Source organism: Saccoglossus kowalevskii, chromosome 21, assembly GCF_978046115.1.
Source record: "Saccoglossus kowalevskii chromosome 21, keSacKowa6.1, whole genome shotgun sequence".
NCBI classification, from domain to species: domain Eukaryota; kingdom Metazoa; phylum Hemichordata; class Enteropneusta; family Harrimaniidae; genus Saccoglossus; species Saccoglossus kowalevskii.
The window spans coordinates 14,362,918-14,384,029 of NC_140661.1; the positions used below are offsets into that span (position 1 = coordinate 14,362,918).

The 21,112-nt window shown below is 41.2% G+C and overlaps 1 protein-coding gene across 1 annotated transcript; it reads left to right on the forward strand.

The window, feature by feature from the left end:
- The first annotated feature begins 66 nt into the window (after positions 1 to 66).
- Positions 67 to 20,054, forward strand: LOC100374663 (lysM and putative peptidoglycan-binding domain-containing protein 2-like). Its single transcript, XM_085495144.1, has 3 exons — positions 67 to 304; positions 3,396 to 3,781; positions 19,521 to 20,054. The coding sequence occupies exons 1-3, from the start codon at positions 134 to 136 to the stop codon at positions 19,783 to 19,785; spliced, it is 822 nt and encodes a 273-aa protein (XP_085351270.1). The 5' UTR covers positions 67 to 133; the 3' UTR covers positions 19,786 to 20,054.
- Positions 20,055 to 21,112: the final 1,058 nt, after the last annotated feature.

The following is a 21,112-nucleotide window of genomic DNA, read 5'->3' on the forward strand; positions in this document are numbered from 1 at the left end:
ACTTGCTACATAGCGAACATCATTTTGACAACATGTTTATAATTTGGCAGATTGACCTTTCGACTTTAACGAGACTCTCGCGTAATACGCGATTTCCATCAACGTCAAATCAAAATACGAGTACATCCATAAAATGGCAGCGCTTGAAGGGAGTCGGAGTGAACGGCAGGGTCTGGGAATTACGAAAAAACATTACGGCAGATCCTACGGAAGTCTCCAAAAATCAAAACAAGAAATATATATAAAGCATTCGGTGTCTGAGACTGATACTCTTCAAGGGATCGCGTTGAAATATGGAGTAACGGTGAGTTGAACGGTAATTTCCGGTGCGATTTGTTCCGATCATGGATGACGGAGGAACTCGAAAGGTATCAGCTTTCGCCAGCGGTAATTTTTATTTCAAATTACTGTTTTGAGACGACGAGTTTTAAATCTTTGAATTATATTGATCTTGTTATACTCAGTGACTACTGTCCCGTGAAACTTTTAAATATTTATGTATATTATAATAATTCCGATTAATTCTTACCAAAAGTCACCAAGTCGTCAGTGCTGACAGAGCAAGTCTTGAATTTATAAATAGACGATTTGTAAATCTCACATGTACGACTTTCATGGTCTGTAATTTAGAGGCCCCACGCCGTGACCACATTTTAAATAAATTATGTCTCAACTTTAATTACAACAGAATTATTATATTTTAAGATTTTAGGATGAATAATAACACCAGAGATTAAATTTTGAAATACCATCATGTATACCCCCTAGTAATTACTCGTTTGTCTAGTTTACATGGTGCATGTGGGTGGTGGGCAAAGTGGGAAATTGTTTTCTTTAAATATACGTGTTAATTAGTTTGCTTTCCAGCTTTGTTTGGACACTTTTTATTTATTTCTGTACTGTTTTGCCTACATGCACGATGACACCAGTCTTGGCTACTCAAGTACTTAATTTTACTGTCTTATTATTACAGACATTTTGCTATATTGTATTGTTTAGTATTTAACACTTTTGTAGGAAAATATGGAAATAATTAGTTTCAGATATCACTCATTTTACCGGTATATTGCAGAACAAAACAAAGTTGCGTGTATTTGTCAAGATGTCATTCAGTTGAAAGGTCAAGTACGAACTTGTATCAGCTGTGGACTTTAAACAACTGTTGTGTACTATATTAATACTAATACCCTGATTAATACTTGATCTTTTTCCTCTGTTGGTCTCAGCTGATGCAGGAAATGACTTTTGCAGTGATAATGACCAAGAATTTGTCATTGAGATTGATCTGGATTAGAACAACTATTTTGTTTTTAAAATATTTTGAATCACTTGCTGGCTTTTGTCTTACAGTCTAGATGTATTAAAATCAATCTTATAGTGTCTGTGAAATGTTACAGGTTCCAATTTGCTGTCTATTGACTTTTAAATAATCTAAAATAAAAATTAATTCCCAGACAATAAAAATTATGATTTTTATCGCACACAATTGTAAAAGGATTAGTTTAACAATTTTTCATGGTATTCAGTACATGGTACTTGTATGGCTTCCCCTGCCGATTGTGGTGCAGTGTCACTTCGACAGAAGTCGGAAAGTCAGAAACAGTCAACTGTGCCAGGAAGGGAGCATGTCTACAACTTGAATTTTTTTTTTCAATTTTACTCAAAAATGATTTATTATTTATTTCTTATTTTTTTACAATATCCATTTCAGGGCGACAGAAGCCAAAAATTTTAATTATGTATGTGGCATTTCATAGGCACTATTTATTTCTATGTGTAAATATTTCAGGACAGTATCGGTAATTGTCAATATTTTTAAACAAGTAAGTTGTCAGTTGTTTTAATCCAGAGAAATATCAATGAAAAAATCTCAGTGGTCTTCACTTTACCTCAGTGTTTATCATCAGTATTCTTACCAAGTTAATTAATACTCGGGCATAGTGGCTAATTTGCATAACTAAATACTATATAATTTACATATGTACTTCATAAGAAAACAATTTGTTTAAAGACATGACTTTCTATAACTATTCTATTTCTGCAACTGTATATAACCAAACTTATATATTTGTTGAATTTTTACTCGACTGGCCGAAAATTTATCGTTATTTTGTATTCTAAAAACCCAACCGTTTTATCTAAACAAATTATTTAAAAGTGATCAGAATTTTTACGAGTTTTTCAGGTACTTTGGGGGGATTATAGTAATAAATTCCATTCATAGCAAGCCCTACTTGCAACATGAAAAACATTTAAACAATTTTCTATTCTAAATATTCTCTATAGGCTAGTACATGTATTAAACATCCTTCATAATATACTATTGAATTGCTTACTTTTGTTTTTATAACTGTAGTTTAGCTTATCATGAGTTACATGCAAACCATTGGGAAAATAGTATGTTGGCTGGATTTGATGTGGCTCATTTTCTCCTTCCTTGAAAATCATGGTGCAAATAATTTCCAAGTAGAAATAAAGTATTGTACAACACCTCATATAAAGCCTAGAGAAAGAAGTATTAGGTTACAGTAAAAGAAACTCAAAAATAAGATTAATGTAATTTTTTGTATTTTATAAAGATGAAGAAAATGAAAGAAAAGTTATAATACTCAACTTAAAGCATGTCAGTTGTCGTGCTGCACATGTGTGATATTTGTGTTGATAAACATTGATTTTCCCACAATCCAATGCGCCGGGCCAATTCTAATGGAAATCACAATGAGGTGTTACCTGGGCAACTTGCACTAATTAATGCTGGGAATTCTTTCGATACCTTCCAACCACCTGAAAAATACCTAATTAAAGCTTTGTAATGTCTCAGTTTGTACTGGTTGATCTGCGCAACAGTCAAAGTTGCCATATTTGTTTATATGAAAGCCATATATCTCGTGCATGCGTGGCATAACGACTACAACCCTTTAAAAGTATACAAAATGGAATGAAAATAAGATGTTTATTCAGGCATTTTACCTTTCTGTTGCACCACAAGCTATTTTTAGAGCTGAATTGGTTGTCAATAATAACACCCAAGCCCTTCTCACTAGACACTGCTTCCGCCTGTGAGTATGACCATCAGACGTGATAAGCATTGATTCACTATTTATTGTTTTTACCAATTTTTGAGAAAATTTCAACGTTTTGACGAGTGACGTGCGTTGTTTTTTTGACCTTGCTGGAAGGTTTTCTGTTATTACAGGCTGTTACTATGGTAACTTTACTTACAGTACCCACTTGTTGGCTTGATGTACTTTTAGTGTACCTCCTTGAGCATTAGACTGTAGTTATGTCTGCCAGACATTATTTTCAATGATTTTATTGCCTTGATGGAAATGTCTGTATTTTTTATTGACTTGTGTTTTTCTTTCTTTTTTTTACCATACTACTTTGATTTACAGATAGAACAAATTAAAAGAGCCAACAAACTATTTACAACTGACAGCATATTTCTTAGGAAAGTGTTAAATATTCCAGTCGGGGATCAGCCTTTACCTGCGCATTTACTCGAGAACGCCACTGCATCGCTTAATAACGGCAATGACACAACAGATACAACTCCCATTCTCCAGAGTACAAAAGATGATTCTGCATCAGAAAGCGATAAAGAAGGAAGTGATGTCATAGTTGAATCGGCTATTGGGGTTACGGTTGATGCAAAGACTGATTCTCCAGCTGAGGTGGTTGATGAGGAACCACGCGATGAAACTATGGATTTTTTTAACAGAATTGATCGCCATTTAAGGGTCATGAAAACTGAAGTCAAAAGGATAGAAGAAACTAGTAGGTGTGTAATTTGTACATATTGTAAACTACTTTTAAATTAACACATCACTTACTGATTCCTTCTTGACTTCTGTGTGCAAAGCGCACAATGGGAGTCTTTGCGGCTACCCTGTCTGTATGTATGTTTGTTTGTCCCACCATTATCTCAAAACCCTCTGATGAAATATCACTGAAACTTAGGCGAGGGTTCTCCGAACCCGCCTATTCACATAGTTCATACCCACCATAGACTCCGGTCAGTCAAAATGACTATTTTGAACTGTAGGCATTAATCAGCGATTCTGCCGGTGACGGAGAGATAGAATCCAGGTCAGGGGAAGCCCCATGACCTCAAGATTCTTTTACCCCTTACGTCACGAACCCACGTGACCGAGGCCATGTGGCAGCGCCACAGGTAGCCGTCCATCACTCTGGTTCCTTTCTCTCCGCCTCGAGGACTTAGACCAACGCGACGGAAAGAGTGGGAAGGTTGGGGGGGACCCGGAGTCTATGGTGGGTATGAACTATGTGAATAGGCGGGTTCGGAGAACCCTCGCCTAAATTCACTACGTTCAATTACCCACCATAGACTCCGGTCAGTCAAAATGACTATTTTGAACTGTAGGCAGAGTCAGACACCGATAGGTGGCGGGTTTTTCCGAGCCAACAGGAAAAAAAGGAATGATGAAAGTCTTTCCTCAGTCCGGGATGAAAACAAACTCAAAAGACCTAAGTTAAGATCCAAGAAGGGTGGTGTCTTACCTTGCCTGTGCTGTCCCCGAAGCAAGAAACCAATGCTGCTGTGGTGACAGGGTTTGGTGCGCCTGAGAAAGCTAGACCCAAGCCGAATTCGGGGGTGATAAGCTTGAAGTAGGACCGAAACAGTTCGCATGAGGGCGTAGGTCGAAAGAAGCGAAACCTGGGAGCTTCCAGGGAGTGCTAGTGGTACAGACAATCTGCCCGCAAAAATGCCGAGACTGACTTATCGCCTATGCGCAGGGGCCCCTGCGGTCGTACGGGCTGGGTCAGCAAACAAAGCCTGACCCGTTACGACGGGGCCTAACCTGAAGAGACCCTGCTCAATAGATTGGGTGTCTCTTAGGTAGTAGTTGATGAAGACGTTCTGCGTTCTCCAGAAGCCTGCCCTCAGAATGTGTTTGAGGGGGGCACCTGACGCTAGCGCTAGTGAGTTAGCAATCGCACGGACCTCATGTTCTCGTACTTGGTGTCTCTGCAAGGTCTGTGTTGAGGAGGATATTGTATTATAGACCTTCAGTACAGTCGCAGTAATCCACCTGGAGATGGAAGTCAGGGAAGCCGGCTTATCCTGTTTGCCAGGGCCGTAACACAAAAATATGTGTTTGGTTCCCCGTCTGGAAAACCTGGTATGGTTCTCGCGGCAACTCAGCGCTCGGACCGGGTAGAGAAGCAATTCCTCCGGACCGACAATATTTGCCAGCCGGGGGATGACGATCGGGTGAGAATCGTGTCCTGGGATTTGGTTCTAGGCGAGAAACCCGATTCGTGTCTTTAGCACAACTTGATTGTCCATAACGACGGTACATCATCCGAGAAGAACAATGCCCCCCAGCTCTGGCCGACGCCTACTTGAGGCGAGGACCAGTAGGAAGACTATTTTCCACGTCAAAAATTTGAGTGGTGCTTGATCAGAGAGGCTCAAAAGGCGGTCTGCTTAGAGCGGACAACACAGCCGACAAGTCCCAGTTGGGCAGTTCCCTTGCATGGGGTCTCAGCGTCTGGAAAGCAGTAAATAGTCTCCTAATAGTAGGACAATCGGTTAGTCTTGTTCCCGTACGTTTGAATGGTGGGGCACAAGGCCGACCTGTAGCCAACGATCGCTGCGTAGGACAAACCCACTTTGTCAAACAGGTGGACGAAGGAGCCTGCTACCTGGCCAATAGAGGGATGGTATCGATCAATCTCCCTTCCGCTACACTAACCAGTGTATGCTCGCAGCCTAGAATCTAGGCTGCATTGGTGGAATCCCTGTTCGCCCTGGCCAGGATGTTGGCAGCCCGCTCAGATAAAGCTTTCATATGTGCGGGTCTAATGAGAGCCTCTATGCGGGTAAGTGATACCCGCTGGGCTCGTGGTAGTGCGCCGTCTGGTTGGGACGGCATGTCCGGTAAGTCCGGAAGCACTGCTGGTGTTTCGACTATCGTTTCCGACAGAAGTGGAAACTAGGCCCTGTTTGGCCAATTGGGTGCGACCAATGATAATATGCAGGTGTGCACCTGTCGAAGTCTTCTCCGGTGCCCGGTGGACTAGGGGGAAGGGAGGAAAAGCGTACACAACTAAGTGGGTCCGCGGGGTAGCAAAGCGACCCTGGACCAGGCTCCTGGAGTCAGCAGGAGTGTTACGTACGTCGGGAGCTTGGTGTTCCGGGGTGCGGCAAACGGTCTAACCTTGGACCGTCCACAGCCGAAACAGCCTGGAGGCTACCCACTGGGGTATCAGCCACTCCGTGTTCTGGAGACGGAGTCGCCCTGAAAGGGCGTCGCTAGACTGTTCCTCACCCCTGGAAGGTGGTGTGCGGTTAGCTCCACATTGTATTCCAGGCACCAAAGGAGGATTTTGCTCCGCTAGGACTGACAACGATGGGTAATGCGTCCCCCCCTCCTTCTTGAAGGAGACCACCGCTGCGTTGTCTGTGCGGAGCAGAACTCTGTGGTCTCGAACTACGGGTAGAAAGCGTGGTAGTGCTAAGTACACTGCTCACAGTTCGAGCCGGTTGATATGGTGGTCCCGAAACTATGTGGGAGCCATATCCTTGGGCTTGTTCGTCCAATAGATGCGCTCCCCAACCCTGGGGGGAGGCATCTGTTACCAGAGTCATACCTGCGGCGAGCGGGTCCAAGGGAGCCCCTCTGCCCAAGGTTGGTCAGTGACGACCACCAGGGCAGGGCTTCCTTCACTTGGTCCGAGATCGAAACCCGCCTATCTAGTTCCCATAGGAGAGCTCGGCGTTATAACAAGCGTTATACCGGGCGGCTGCGTAGTGCGGCCTGGGGAACAACCCTTCGAACCGAGGTCATCATTCCGATGATCCGCATTAGTTCACGGAGGGACACCGAGGGAATGCTGACTAGGCATTCGGCTAGGCTGCTTAGCGCTAAGCAATACGCTTGAAATAGCTAAGCCAAGCTTACCTCTGTGTCAAAACTCCATGCCCAGGGACACCAACTGCGCGTTGGCTCGAGGTGGGACTTGTCGATTTACTAACGAGCCCAACTGGTGAAGTAAATCCTGTGTTAGCCTGATGCGTTTGGCTATTACCCCTTGCCCGGGTTGTTGGTAACCAGTAGTCTGGGTACGGATTGAGGTGTACCGACATCTGGTGAAGCAGCAGCACTACCTGTTTCATCCCTCTGGTGAACACGTAGGGCGCTGTGCCTAACCCGAACGGGGGGGGCACCGAAATTCGAATACTTGGCCCAGCTGGGCGATTCGAAGGAGATGGCAACTCGCTAGGTGCATCGGTATGTGCAGGTAGGCCCCGTTTAAGTCTAGCGGGGCTAGCCAGTCAAAACGGTGGATGAAGAGAAGAACCCTGAATGGTGTCTCCATGTGGAACCGATCGAGGGGCACGTACTGATTCAGTCTGTCTAGGTCCAAAACTGGACGCCTGCCACTTGTAGATTTGGTACTACGAGCACATTTGGGTAGAAGCCTGGACTTGGTTCCGGCTGATGTACCCTGTGTATGGCGTCTTTCCCCAGCAAACTGCTACTTCCTGTCTGATTGCTTCCGCCTTGCAGGAGTCCCCTGGCAGTGCCCAACAGGGGAGACACTGACGGGGGGAAATGGTCAAGGTATCGGTCACCCGCCGTCTCCAAACCGGACTACACCGGCGCAATCTGTGTACGACAGGGATGTGTGGCCATGTGTTCGACAGTTGCGAGGGGGGGGGGGTGCTTCCTTCCCCCATGAGGTGAGTTCCCCAAGGCCTGAAGTAGTCACTAAGTTGTGACCTGGCCACTCACCGAACACGTGCCTGTCCCCCCCGGTTGCAGAGGTGAGCGTCAAACATGCTTCCCCTGCTGCCGGGTAGACGTCCGCCCAGAGAGGGTGAGGAGCCACCACCTGGCTCTTACCTCCCTGGGGGCGCGCCACTACCCTTTCCTCCCATGGAAGGGTATAAGCGCTTGCCTCCTGGCTGACTCTGGCTAGCGGACGACGCCCTAGAGCATTGTGTTTTCTGTGCTTGGGGTGCCCTCCGCTTGCCCATGGCAGGACCAACTGGCTAGCGGATTCGATCTGAACCCTCTGATTCATTGCACTCCGAAGCTCCGAGACTGTACCCACCATTCCCTGAACAAAGAGGGTGGAGGGTGTCCAGTCTGCGTCACTGAGGTGGGGACGTACCCCGGCTCAGCTTGTCGGCGAAAACACGTGCGTCTAAGGCCGCGTCTCGTAGCACAGTAGTGGCCCTGGCCAAGCGAGCCAGGCAACACTAGGGGGTGTCGCACGTAGATGTGCGGTGGCCTACCAGTAAAAATGTCGCCTGGTCTAAGAGGCTGGTGCGTTCTGCCTCCAAAGTCACCAGAGTGCTGGGCACGCATAATAATGCGCTCAAGCAACTCTGCCCTCAGGGCTAGATGGGTCGTCCTCAATTGACAAAGACACCCCTGGAACGCGGCTATCCCCCTTTGCCCGGTTTGCCAAATTCGTGGTACCGGGGTCTGGGGAAGGAGCCTTGGAATCCGGTTGGGGCGGTTTGGTCTCATCCCACGCTATGGGGTCTGATCCCGAAACACACCGACCGGGTAGCGTTTGGTCCAGTGGGAAGTGTTGCCTAACGTTATCCCCACCCGGGGGCCTTAAGCATTACATCCTCCGCGGCTGACCAACGCCGCCCATCAACACCGTTTGCGTGCTCTGCGCCCCACTCCGCACTCAGACGGACAGGGGAGAGATGTGCCGACGGGGTTGCTTTGGATCCCGACGCCCGTGATCCCATAAGTGTTGAAGCAACCTTAGGTGGTCGCTTTAGGATCAAGGGTGGGGGTATATACATCGTATCACTGGGATCGATGATACTCCGCCTCACCCCAAAAGCGTGGCTCACCGAGTCATACAGATGGAAGACTCTGAGGGACCGCTCGGAGTACCGGCTGTATCCAACGCGAGCGAACTGCGTCTCCTTTAACTTAAAATATGTGAGAGGGAGCGTGTTCGACTGTGCGTCTCATGACAGGGTCGGTTCCCTCTGGGGACGCCCGTGGGTCGGTAAGAAAGGAGTCAAAACCCACAGCGGGGAACGGACACAAGGATAAATTCGTCACCGTTGTACCGTTACCGCGTGACGAACCCTAGCTGGCTGAAAGTGGGGGGGGTCAACGTGTGCCCTGCCCTGAAAGCCCTGCCCCGAGATCGGAGACTTAGCTGCCAGCACCCCGTTGGCATTCAGTGCCCGCGGATCCAGAGAAGGACCAGTGCAATTAGCCTGAGCCTCGGCCACCCCCCAAAATAGTGGGAGAGCCGTGACTGGGAACGGGGGTTCCCCGGAAGAGACGTGTTTGAATGCAAACATGCTTTCGTGTCTCTTCCTGCTTGCCCACCGAGGGGACACAGTGGAGACAGCTCGCTCCAACTGCGTCTGATCTACCCGGCCTGCCAGGGACGCAATTGCCCCGACAGTCCTTCGACCAAAGCCCTCAACTTGGAGGCAAACCCGGTGCCGTGCGAGGAAGGGTCCACAAAGAGACCCGCAACGGGCCCCATAGGAGGAAAGCCTCCAGGGGCACAGCCTCGCTGCAGCCGGTAAAATCCGGTAAACCACCGCCTGAAAAAACAGACTGTGAGGATGCCCTCCGATCAGCGGGGGAGACCGAGAAAAATATCGGCACCTCCACCGTCGGGCCTCTTACTCGACGTCCCGGTACATGAAGTACCGGTAGCCGAGCGTGAGGACTTTCCACTCATGCAAAACACGCAACTCACTTTAACCGATTTGTTTACTGGACGTGCGACCTTGCTGTGACGCGGTCAGTCTCAGCGATTTTGATGGCTCTGAAAGAAAATCTCAGGCCTCAGAACTCCAACTCACGCAAAAACCCCGAAACCCGCACGTAGCTACGACAAAGTATCTCGGATGCGGGTTCTATGCTGGTAAATTCTGAATATAACCACTGCATGTTCGACTCGAAACACGAGGAGACCGGAAAGAAAACAGCAGCGAGCCCTGGTGCTGTCATTACATCTATATATTGCTAAATACATTAAAAATAAAAGACGACATGCATGAGGGAAACGAATTACAGTTGTAAAAGGTGCCGCCGTGAAATCAACATGTGACTACGTAGTGGCGCCGGATTTTGATTTCTTTGCTGTGAAAAATACTACACACAAAGGGGAAAACGACACGGGGGTAAAAATGACAAGGAAAACTTATCCTACCAGCTACCATGTCGGATGCCGAGCAGCGGCAACAACCCAAGCTATAAATCCGGACAGGAAAAAAAAAAGCAGGCGATCCAGCAGAGCTCGCTAGATTTCATCTCCACTCGAGGTGGAGAGAAATTAAGAGTGATGGACGGCTACCTGTGGCGCTGCCACATGGCCTCGGTCACGTGGGTTCGTGACGTAAGGGGTAAAAGAATCTTGAGGTCATGGGGCTTCCCCTGACCTGGATTCTATCTCTCCGTCACCGGCAGAATCGCTGATTAATGCCTACAGTTCAAAATAGTCATTTTGACTGACCGGAGTCTATGGTGGGTAATTGAACGTAGTGAATTAGGTATTTAAATACTAAATGCACAGACCTGATTAGTTTTGGATTACCTAATTTGCATAACAATTTGGCTAATGATTCACAGTGAGTTAGTGTTTTTGTTAAATCTTGGAAATGTGATAATATTCACTGTACATTTGAGTAATTTCAAACCCTGGTTCATGAAGACAATATATTCTAAAACTCTTATGATCAAAAAAAAATTGTTAAACACCTCAAGCAAAGGTGAATGCTTTGAAGCGTTTCATTTTGTTACTATTTGGTCCCAAAGTTAGAAATTGATTACTGTTAAATAATTTTAGCTGGAATTAATTTTTGCTGAAAAGACTTTTTGGGTGCTCAATGATTTTTTAGATTTTTACAAGTTGAATACGAAAGTCTTAGAGTTTGTATTTGCTGGATTTTATTTTCACTGAATCATTCCTTCAGCGAAAATAGCGAAATTAATTCCAAGCGAAAATAAAGTATTTTACGGTAATTGTTTGAGTACGGTAATTTGGGATGATGTACATAGTTCATTTCTTGTGTAAACATGTTCTTACACATGTTCTTTATTTGATTCATCTATGTGATTTTGTGTGCATTTCTTAGGATGCATAGTAACAATAGTATTTTTCCGTGTTCAATAATTGTTGCATCCAAGTAAGTGATCTCTGATTTACCCGTTAAATGCAGTAAAACATTAATTTACTACTGGCATCAAGTTATCTGATTGTGGGAATTTCTGGCAATGAAAAGTAAATGTTACACTGTATTGGCACTGGGAATTAATTCATTAATCGCTCGTCCACTTTTGCCATGTGTTACAACTGCTCATGTGCACGTGTTGTGTTGGATTCCTGTTGTTGTCAGAGTGGGCTGTATTCAAATTTGGTTGACAGCTGCTTGTTCAAAAACAACAATGGATCCTGCTGTAGCAAAATGTGGGAAATGCGTACTATTTTGATCAAAACAGATAAACCAAACACCAAACTAATAATGACCACAAACTCAATTTATTTGTAAAAAACTCAATTTAGCACAATTTGATTGAATTCTTGTTCACTGAGAATCAGTTAGGTTTAAATGTTGGGGGGTCGTCAGGGTAGACACTTGTTTGTAAACAACAACATACTGGGTATTATGGCCCTCTGTCGCAAGTGGAAAACAAATTTTCATATTTCGTTGGCTCATGACAAAGATGGAGGATCATCAATTTCTACTCCTGGGTCACGTCTAGTACCTTCACAAAGTTTTCAACTGCGACCAAAGCATTCTTAAAAATGGACTAGAACTGAAAGTCACTAGTAGACAAAAGATTTTTCATTACTAGGGGGGGGGGGGGGGGGGGGGGGGGTGTACCGGGTAGTTAGAATGTGTGGGGAGGGGGGGAGGGGGTGAACCAGTTTCAAAATGATTGTGTACAGGCTGATCCTCCCATATGGAATGTTAAGATTTGACAAACCTTTTGCAAAGCAATATTCAAAACTGTTCATATGGACCAAAATGATAAAATTTAGTGATAATTTCACAAAATTGAAAAAATGTGCACTGAATTTTGGGTGAGAAAAAAAATCTGGCAGTCAAAGGGTTAATCCAAAGAACCATTGTCTGGGTTTTAGCTCCGCTGTCGACTTTGTCGTGCGGAGCTTATCATATGAGTGATTGTCCGTCGTCGTTTGTGTCAATGTTTTACTTTTTCGACTTCTTCTTGAAAACTACAAGCCTGAATGCTTTGATACTTGGTGTATATGTACCTTGGGTAGACCTCTCTTAGATTTGTTCATTTCATGATCATATCTTCAATTCTCTAATTTTGATGAATATTTTTGTCATTTTTGGTAAAAAGTGATATTTTCGACTTCTTGTTAAAAACCGCAAGTGCAATTGCTTTGATATGACATATATAGGTACTACATGTGGGCCTCTCTCAGATTTGATCATTTTGTAATGATATCTTTAATTCTCTAATTTTGGTAAATTTTTTTGTCATTTTTGATAAAAAGTGATATTTTCGACTTCTTGTTAAAAACCGCAAGTGCAATTGCTTTGATATTACATATATAGGTACTACATGTGGGCCTCTCTCAGATTTGATCATTTTGTAATGATATCTTTAATTCTCTAATTTTGGTGAATATTTTTGTAATTTTTGGTAAAAAGTGATATTTTCGACTTCTTGTTAAAAACCAATAGTTAATTGCTTTGATATTACATATATAGATACTACATGTAGACCTTTCTCAGATTTGTTCATTTTGTGATGATATATTCAGTTCTCTAATTTTGGTGAATATTTTTGTCATTTTTGGTAAAAAGTGATATTTTCGACTTCTTGTTGAAAACTGTAAGTCCGATTGCTTTGATACTATACATATTGTTCATTTTCTAATGATGTCTTCAGTTCTTTAATTGAAATGTGCGTTGCTAACAGCGGAGCTATCTCAGCCGATAGGCTGCTTGTCCTGAAAAGGCATCATGATGTAGCTCCATCTTTGGGAATATTTAGTCCCCGTTCAGGCGCAGCCTGAAAAGGGGAGTTATAATTCAGGTTTTGTCCGGTTTCCGTCTCCGTCTCCAACATTTTCTCAGAAATTCTACAGCAGGTATCAGTGAAACTTGGCAGATTGATGAACAAATGTATTCCGAGTATGCACGTAATTTTTTTTCCAGATCTGAAAATCCCTAGTGGGTCTTTTTCACGATTTTTATCAAAAATTACCTCTCCCGGCAACATTGACAGAACGTCTGCGCATGCTCAGAATAAATTAATTACTGTAAAATACTTTATTTTTGCTTGCAACATTTTTTGGCTATTTTCGCTGAAGGAATGTTTCAGTTAAAATAAAATCCAGCGAATATTCCCTTTTTCCTATATTTTACAGTCAAACTTGTCAAAAATCAATGAAAATAAATTCAATACAAAAAACAGCCAGAAAAAGTCTTTTCAGCGAATGATAATTCCAGCTGAAATAAAATATTTTACAGTAGATTAGATCTGCGAGTAACGCTACAGCACGTGATTTCTTCATTGCGTGCAATTTATTATAGTACTGTTTATACATGTATTCTGTTCGGCTCAGTGGTCTTATTCACTAGTTACTAGAAGAACTAGTAACCTTATTTGATTTCAAGAACTTCAAGAAGGCGGCATAAGAGGCGTGTTTGCAAAGGTAAGTTCTCCAGTTTCTACAAAATTGAATGTACAGTACAGTTCTCGCGGAAGCTTTGGCTTTTGTGGCATCATTGTCGCCTACGCATGGCTTCATTGTCGCCTCAGCATCGCATCATTGTGGCATCAGCTTCGCGTCATTGAAAATTGAAGCTGTGTTCGCCTCGCTATTTTGTGGCATCATCGTGGTCTCAGCTTCGCAGTCTCATGGCATCAACATGGCATCAGCTTCAAAGTATTGTGACATGAGTATGACCTCATTATTTGCACGCAGAAGGGCAGTAGACAAAAACATGTACAGAAGTTCGATATGTATTCGATTTGAAATTCAAGGCGAATAAAATAATATGATCAAAAGTAAAATGACATTTTAAAAAGATATCTTGTTTAATTATTTTAGTGTTGCGAGTATTGGGCACCAAAAACTTTGCGAAGTACATTACAATCGGCAAGGTGACGAGTTTCATATTGACTGGAAGGAAAATCGTGATAAATTCAAATCACACGATGCAATTTGCTGTATACGAAGTGAAACTGTTCTTGTTATAAAATTTACCTTTTTTCGCTCATTTTATTTGCTACTAGAAGAGCAGATTCAGATTCCTCATTTCGGTGGTATTTTTCTGTGTTTCGTTTAGTTTTAGCCGAGTCCGACCCCATGCCCGGACTACTAAAACATGCAACACACACGTACGCCGCCTGGTGCGTCGGCGTCGTCGCCAGTCATCTTGATACAAAGTTCCAAAACAAGTGCGTACATTTCCAACATACGATTGGATGGTTGTGGTGGCGTCGGTCTGGTAAAATTTGACAACCAATTCTCAAAATTAAGTCACGATCAGTGATCTGAGCTTGATCTATACGTACTTTAAAAGTATTCTCACAAACATATTTTCGAATGAAAACGAGCCACATGCTCTGTAAAAAATCGAATAGCACTTGACATGCAGAAATATTTTTTTGGGCTTCAGAAAAAAAACGTGTCCATTTAGTGTGGCCGTAAATATTTGGTCACCAGCCGATGAACAATTTGAAAATCATGATTCACACGGAAATCCTTCGATACTGAAAATCATCGACCCCAGTCTGGTTTACCTTATTTCCCAACTTGCAAAACTGATTTGTATCTCAGCCCTGTTTTTTTTTTTTTTTCTTTTTTTCTTTTTTTTTGAACTGAGGTAAAATCCCATCCGTTTGTCAAAATATACCGATGTTTTTCAGTGAATAATTGCGAAACTTGTCACAGCACAAAAAAAACTTTGTGAATCGACGATGGAGATTGAATGGTATGACGACCCTTCAATTTGCGTTAAATATGTTTTGTTACAACATCATTGATTGGCTGAGAGTCACCTGATCGGAGCACGACCTGGGTCACGGAACCATATAAGTCCGTATTATCAACAGAACTTTGCGAGAAAACCACACCCACATTTTCAACCATTTTAGCGCGGAAGTTGCCAACAAATGTCGAAAACTCGTGAATTTTATAAATTCGAATAAAATAAAGCTAGCGATTCGTAAGACTGGTTAACAATATATCCCCCGATGCTCTTCGATTTTTTTATTTCAAGTTGAGAAATGGATACTTGTAGTTGAAGTTCCATCGATTTCAAGGGACTATTTAACCGCGACAACTCTACGCTCTGTTGTAGTTTCGCGAGGTAAAACAAAAATACAATAAATAGTACTTGTTTAATTATTTGGTTGTACAGCCCGCAAATTACGGGACATGATCCCCATGAATTGCGATAAATAAATGCTGATTGTGTTGAATGACGGACGTCGGGATCGTTTGGAGAAACAAATTACGGTCGGTAGACATTTCAAACAAATGAAATTACTAACGAAAGACGAGATTTTTCTAGGTATTTACGATCATACGGTCATACCAAATATATACAAAATTGACAAATACACAAAGAGGTGTAATAGTAGGTCATTTTTATTTTAGCCTTAGAAATATTTTCTTTCACTCAGTCCACGTCCATGCGTGGGAATTCTATTTAGCTTCATGGTCCTTCGGCTTGTCTTCTGCTTGGGGGGAAACAACAATAATTATACAAATCGTAAACTCAACACAATCAGGAAAAGAAACCCAGACAACCATGTTGTACTTCAGTTGAATACATTTTGTAGCAGTGCGTCACGTCGGAATATTGTCTAAAATAAAATATTCAATCCCAGCCAAATCTAGGTCAAAGGGTCAGATTGCGTGCATATAATTATAGATAGTTAAAACAAAAAGTATTTGAACTTTTGACGGTTGTTCAACATCTATACATAGTTACTAAACTTCTTTGTTTGAATGAAGCGATGCTGATGCCACATTGTCGCCATAATGAGGCCACAATGAAGCAAAGCGATAATCGCCTAACTTTTTAATGTCGCGACATTGAAGCGATGCTGAAGCCATAACAATGCCATAATGATGCGATGCTGAAGCGAAGGTGAAGCTGAAGTGAAGCCAAAGCTTCCGCGAGAACTGTACTGTATTTTGGGGTGCGGTGCGATTGGTGTACATTCCGTGACGTACGTACGGACGTGAATATTATGATGATTGCCAGCTTTATATTCTTGTGAAAAGCCAAAAAAGCAAACAATTGTCTCCAATCTACGAAAGTTTGTAAATTGTATACCCTGTCAAATTATTGTACACGGACGATTAATTCATGGGGACATAGTTTCAAGTAAAATCGTTATCCGGCCTTTTGCTTGTGTCGCGATTTCCGAAATATCCACAACTCGGGGGGGGGGGGGGGTGTCCCTGTGTCGATCAACTTATTCATTATATAATAGTAGGTTGCCTACGATTATATTCGTATTTTTATGTTGTGAGCATTAAACTGTTAGTTGTAATGAAGATTTTGTCGATCTCGTGCGATTCAACATGGCCGATGTGCAGTGACAACACGTGTATGGACGGTCGGTCGAGTAGTCTGCAACGGACCATGAAATCGCCCGGCATTTTTTCGGCATTTTTTTATAGTTTTTTTTAAAAATATTTTAGATACTTCATTCACTCCTGGCGCCTAAAAGAGTCTAATTTATATTGTACCATAGTAGTCATTGACACATATTGTGAATAGCCCAAATGGGTAAGCTTCGTTTCGAAGCTGTTATTTCTGCGAACAATGTTAAATTATTCTTTGAATGCTCAGTTTATATTTTTTGATTAAAAAAAATCATGCCGTTTTCCCTGTCAAAATCAAAGCATAAAGATCTTGCCAGAACATCGGTAAATCTATTACCGTGTTGCGTTCACCACGAGGTCACTGAACCGTCATTAACATATTTAAATGAGCCACGTGTAAATGAGAACATGGCGGATATCGTATCTCTTCGAACATTTACATTCGACCGAAATCATTCGTTTACCATGAAACTAAGTTGAATATTACTTCCAATTTATATAAATTCAACGAATTAAATTTTTGTGCGTTTTTATAATCATTACTGAATAATAATCAACAATTGCAATACTTCGAAAACAAGTAAGTTATTCACTTGCAAAACACAGAATGACCAGATTGTGCTACCGTGATCATTCGCTACCGGTACTAATGACTAAGCAATGTATTCGTGTTTGTATTTATTCGAAACTTCTTTTAGAACATACTTTACTTTTCGTTATCAACAAGATTATAAAAAAATAATGCATGTTACAGTATGTGAATTTTTTGGGGGGATTCAATTCCAACATTTCGCGATGCCTATGAACCAAAGGCTTTTCACTCTTCTCTGAGTGTGACACCTAAACCAGAGGTTTTATGGTGTATAAACTGCCACTAAATGAAAAGGCTGTTGAACCTTATTAAAATTTATAAGTACATGTTATTATGCATTTCATTATGAAAACTGACTAAATTATTTTTAATTATGATTATGATTTATATCGGTAATGACGTTTTCATCCAATATTAATTGTGCAATTGTTAAAATGCCTACCTACACATTTATTGTTTTTGTTTCTGTTGCCCTGAAATAGACATTTGTAAAAAAAAAAGTAAAAAAATCATGCTTGATTAAAATTAAAAAAAAAAAAGATGTAGTCATGTAGCCCCTTCCTGTTACCTGTTTTCAACTTCTTCCAAAGTAAAACTGGCGAAGCCTTGTAATTGCCATACAATCATCATTTGTGGGAAAACTTGTATGTTATTGAAAATCTTTATTTTGTTGTCTGTGAATTAATATAATATTTGAAATGGCGTAATGGTGCAAAATATTCTCAAACAATCGGTCTTCTGATGACAGTACACTGCACATTTATGCACAGTCAGTATCCCAATGCACGATCACAGCTTACTAAGTGATGATGGTAGTTGAAATGGAAAACTGAATACAAAAATTCAGTAATATCTCAAATGAATTTCCGTCTGCTGTGAATGCATGTTTCGTTGCATCATTAAATAACCCAATTTTATGATAGAAGCTTGCAATCTTGTGCCATACAGGGTCAAGTGATTGAGCAATAACAAATGTGACTTTATGTATTAGGTCATTAAATGTATCCAAAAACATGGTACCAATGATCTGAAATTTCAGGAGTGCTCGCTGAAGGTTTATCAATCCTGCGTATTGTCTTGTTCTTTTTCAATCCTGCATTTCAGTTACTAGAATTCATACTAAAAAAAATAGTTTCTATTTTTCTTCTAATAATTCGACCACTTTCAAAAACAAATATTTTTCCATGGTCGAAATGCAAGAAGAATACAAAACTACTGTGATTTCATAGCGATACCTGTAGGGCCATTGTCAATTAGTTCGCCTGATCAACACAGCGTTATACATAGGACTGATATTGAATCACGGAGAGTAAAATCTTGTGATACTAATCTCTAGAACCAACTCAGATTGGTACATATGTCTTATGAACCCACATGTGTATATCTTTGACTATACTCATTTTAAACTTTTTTGTTTTTTACAGTGGTGCTGTGAACTGAATTTTTTCTGGGTTCCTACAACATGGAGTGTCAGGGACTTTATTGAAATGTTGTACACAAATTTCATAAAATCCTGAATATATCTAGAAGTCAAAATTAAATGGTTTATAGTATTTTATACCCATTAATAATTGAAATGCAATAATATCACTGCACTAAAAAGACTTCAAACAATTATTGTTACTTCTCCATTGAAGGTTATGAGCAGACCAAACTTTACTTGTTCTGAAAACATAGCTTTTACAATTGTTTAAATTAACAGATGTTGTTCTATATATACAATGAATACATTTTAAATAATAAACCTTACTGTGTTAATAACAAATTGTATTTGACAACATGAGAATGATTCTGATGCCCAGTGATGATGTTCAAACAAACCCAGGTCCTGGTAATATACTAAGACCCGATTAACAAAGAAGTCATGTACATCAAGGTTCACTCAGATTTATGAATGCAGTTTCTTGAGCAAGTATACATGTATGACAAATAGTTTTGTTGCACTTGTGTACTCTGAGATTCTGAACATGGGTCAGTGGAAGTTTTTAGTTGTCAATACAAAACTAGATCATCGGAAATCACTTTATGATGAGTTGTAACCACAAAGAGTACATATTTATTCACCTGTTTGCAGATGTTCTTTGTACAACTTTATAATCAAATAACGGGGACTGTGACATTTCATGTCTTGTTTAGTTTGATTTTTCTATTTAGCTTGATTACATGTTTAATATACTAACTGGCATTGGTTGCTACATGTATGTAAACATTCCTGTTTTGTGGGACTCACACATGCATACATGTAGTTACAAATGTATGATGCACTGTCACTTTCATAGCTCAATAAATAAATCTCTAGCACAAGACCATTGGTGGAATTGTTTGAAAATAATGATTTATTACTTTTCAGTGTAAAAGAAATTGAAGCCTGTTCACCAAGAGTAACACATCGTGCAGCACAATACGATTACAAATCAAAATCTATGCCAGCTTACCAGAGCGATCATGTCATCCCAACAGCAACGTACAGCACTACCAACACCGGGTCACCTAAAATCTTCTCCAAGGCCAGGAAATTATTCGGTGGACGTGAAGGAAATAAAAAGTTTACAAAAGCAGATAGTCAAGCCGAAGATCTTCTGGAATCTGACCAAACTGGATTTTATGAATTATAGCAGGAAAAAAGATAAAATTATTTATGAAATTACAAGTTGCTTTGAATGTTGTGTGGCATTTGGCCATTCTGTATCACGGATTTGTTCAAGTTGTGGCTTGTACGCTGAGCTCTGGAAACTGACAATCTTATTACCGCGGTAACTAACCCCTCAGATGTGTACCTTACATCCCTTTTGTTTTTAAAATTAGTTTGGACCATCACCTGTAAGTATCATTGACATAATTATGTAATTTTTTTATTTTTAATAAATGTTTTTTTTATTATGTATTCATTTTTTCAGTTTAATTTTATACATTGTGAACTATATTGCATGTGTTTTCAGTCAATAGACCATTTTCCGTTCACTGCGAGAATCACGCGTTATGCGTGAAATCGAACGTAAAAACAGGACAAACAAAGGTCATAGCATCGTAGTGGCGTCAAACATCGCGTGGGATTCGACAAACGCGAAAGTATTTCAGGGACATTTCCATGCTTAATAATGTGCTGTCCACATTTGATGATAGGCAATTTCGATTAAGTGAGGGTATTCGGAAGCAATATTCCTCTGTCGAAGATCGGCCGGTCAATGTAAGCTGCGAAATAAAGAAATTCTAGTTCAAAATCAAATCGTTTGATTTTTGCGGCAGACGTTCGACGCGCGTCTTTTATGCATCTCGCGAGATCTCGCAATTGTTCGGAGAATCACCAATTGTATAAAAGGTAGACAGCTACATTTTTTGCCAATTTGTTTGTATTTTTTTATTTCACTAAAAACTGGGTCAAAATAATTGTTGTACTAAAATGTAACAACAAGGTGAGATCAAGTAGTATACTGTATGTTTTTAAGCTAATATGTGTAGGCTCGAAATTCACATTTTTTGGGGGAATTCTGAGTGGGCTACCAATTGCATAAGCTTTAGTCAAACAATAATGTTTGGTAGTCCGTCAGTGGTTTGGTACTTGAAGCCATTCACGCAATTGTGAATACATGAAAATAACCAATTGACTTTGTGTGGAACTCATACTTTGCTAGTTTAGTACATCAGTGGAGAGACATTTTTAATTATTTAAAACTTTCCAGTAGTCCGGTTGGGCTGCGATTCTGGGAAATGGTAACCCTGGAACACAAATTGGTAGTTTCTTTGCCTTAGGTTACTGCTGATTTCAAGCCTTTGCATGCGTATAGCTGGAAATGAATTTTTGTGTTGGAACACAACTTGCTCCTCTCGCTGTATAATCGGTGTTGTTTACTTTGTATATACTTAGTCTGTGTGTCCTAATATTTTGCCCCATGTATTTAGTTTCTCAAAGATCACTTTGGTTCTGTATTACATGGATCCACT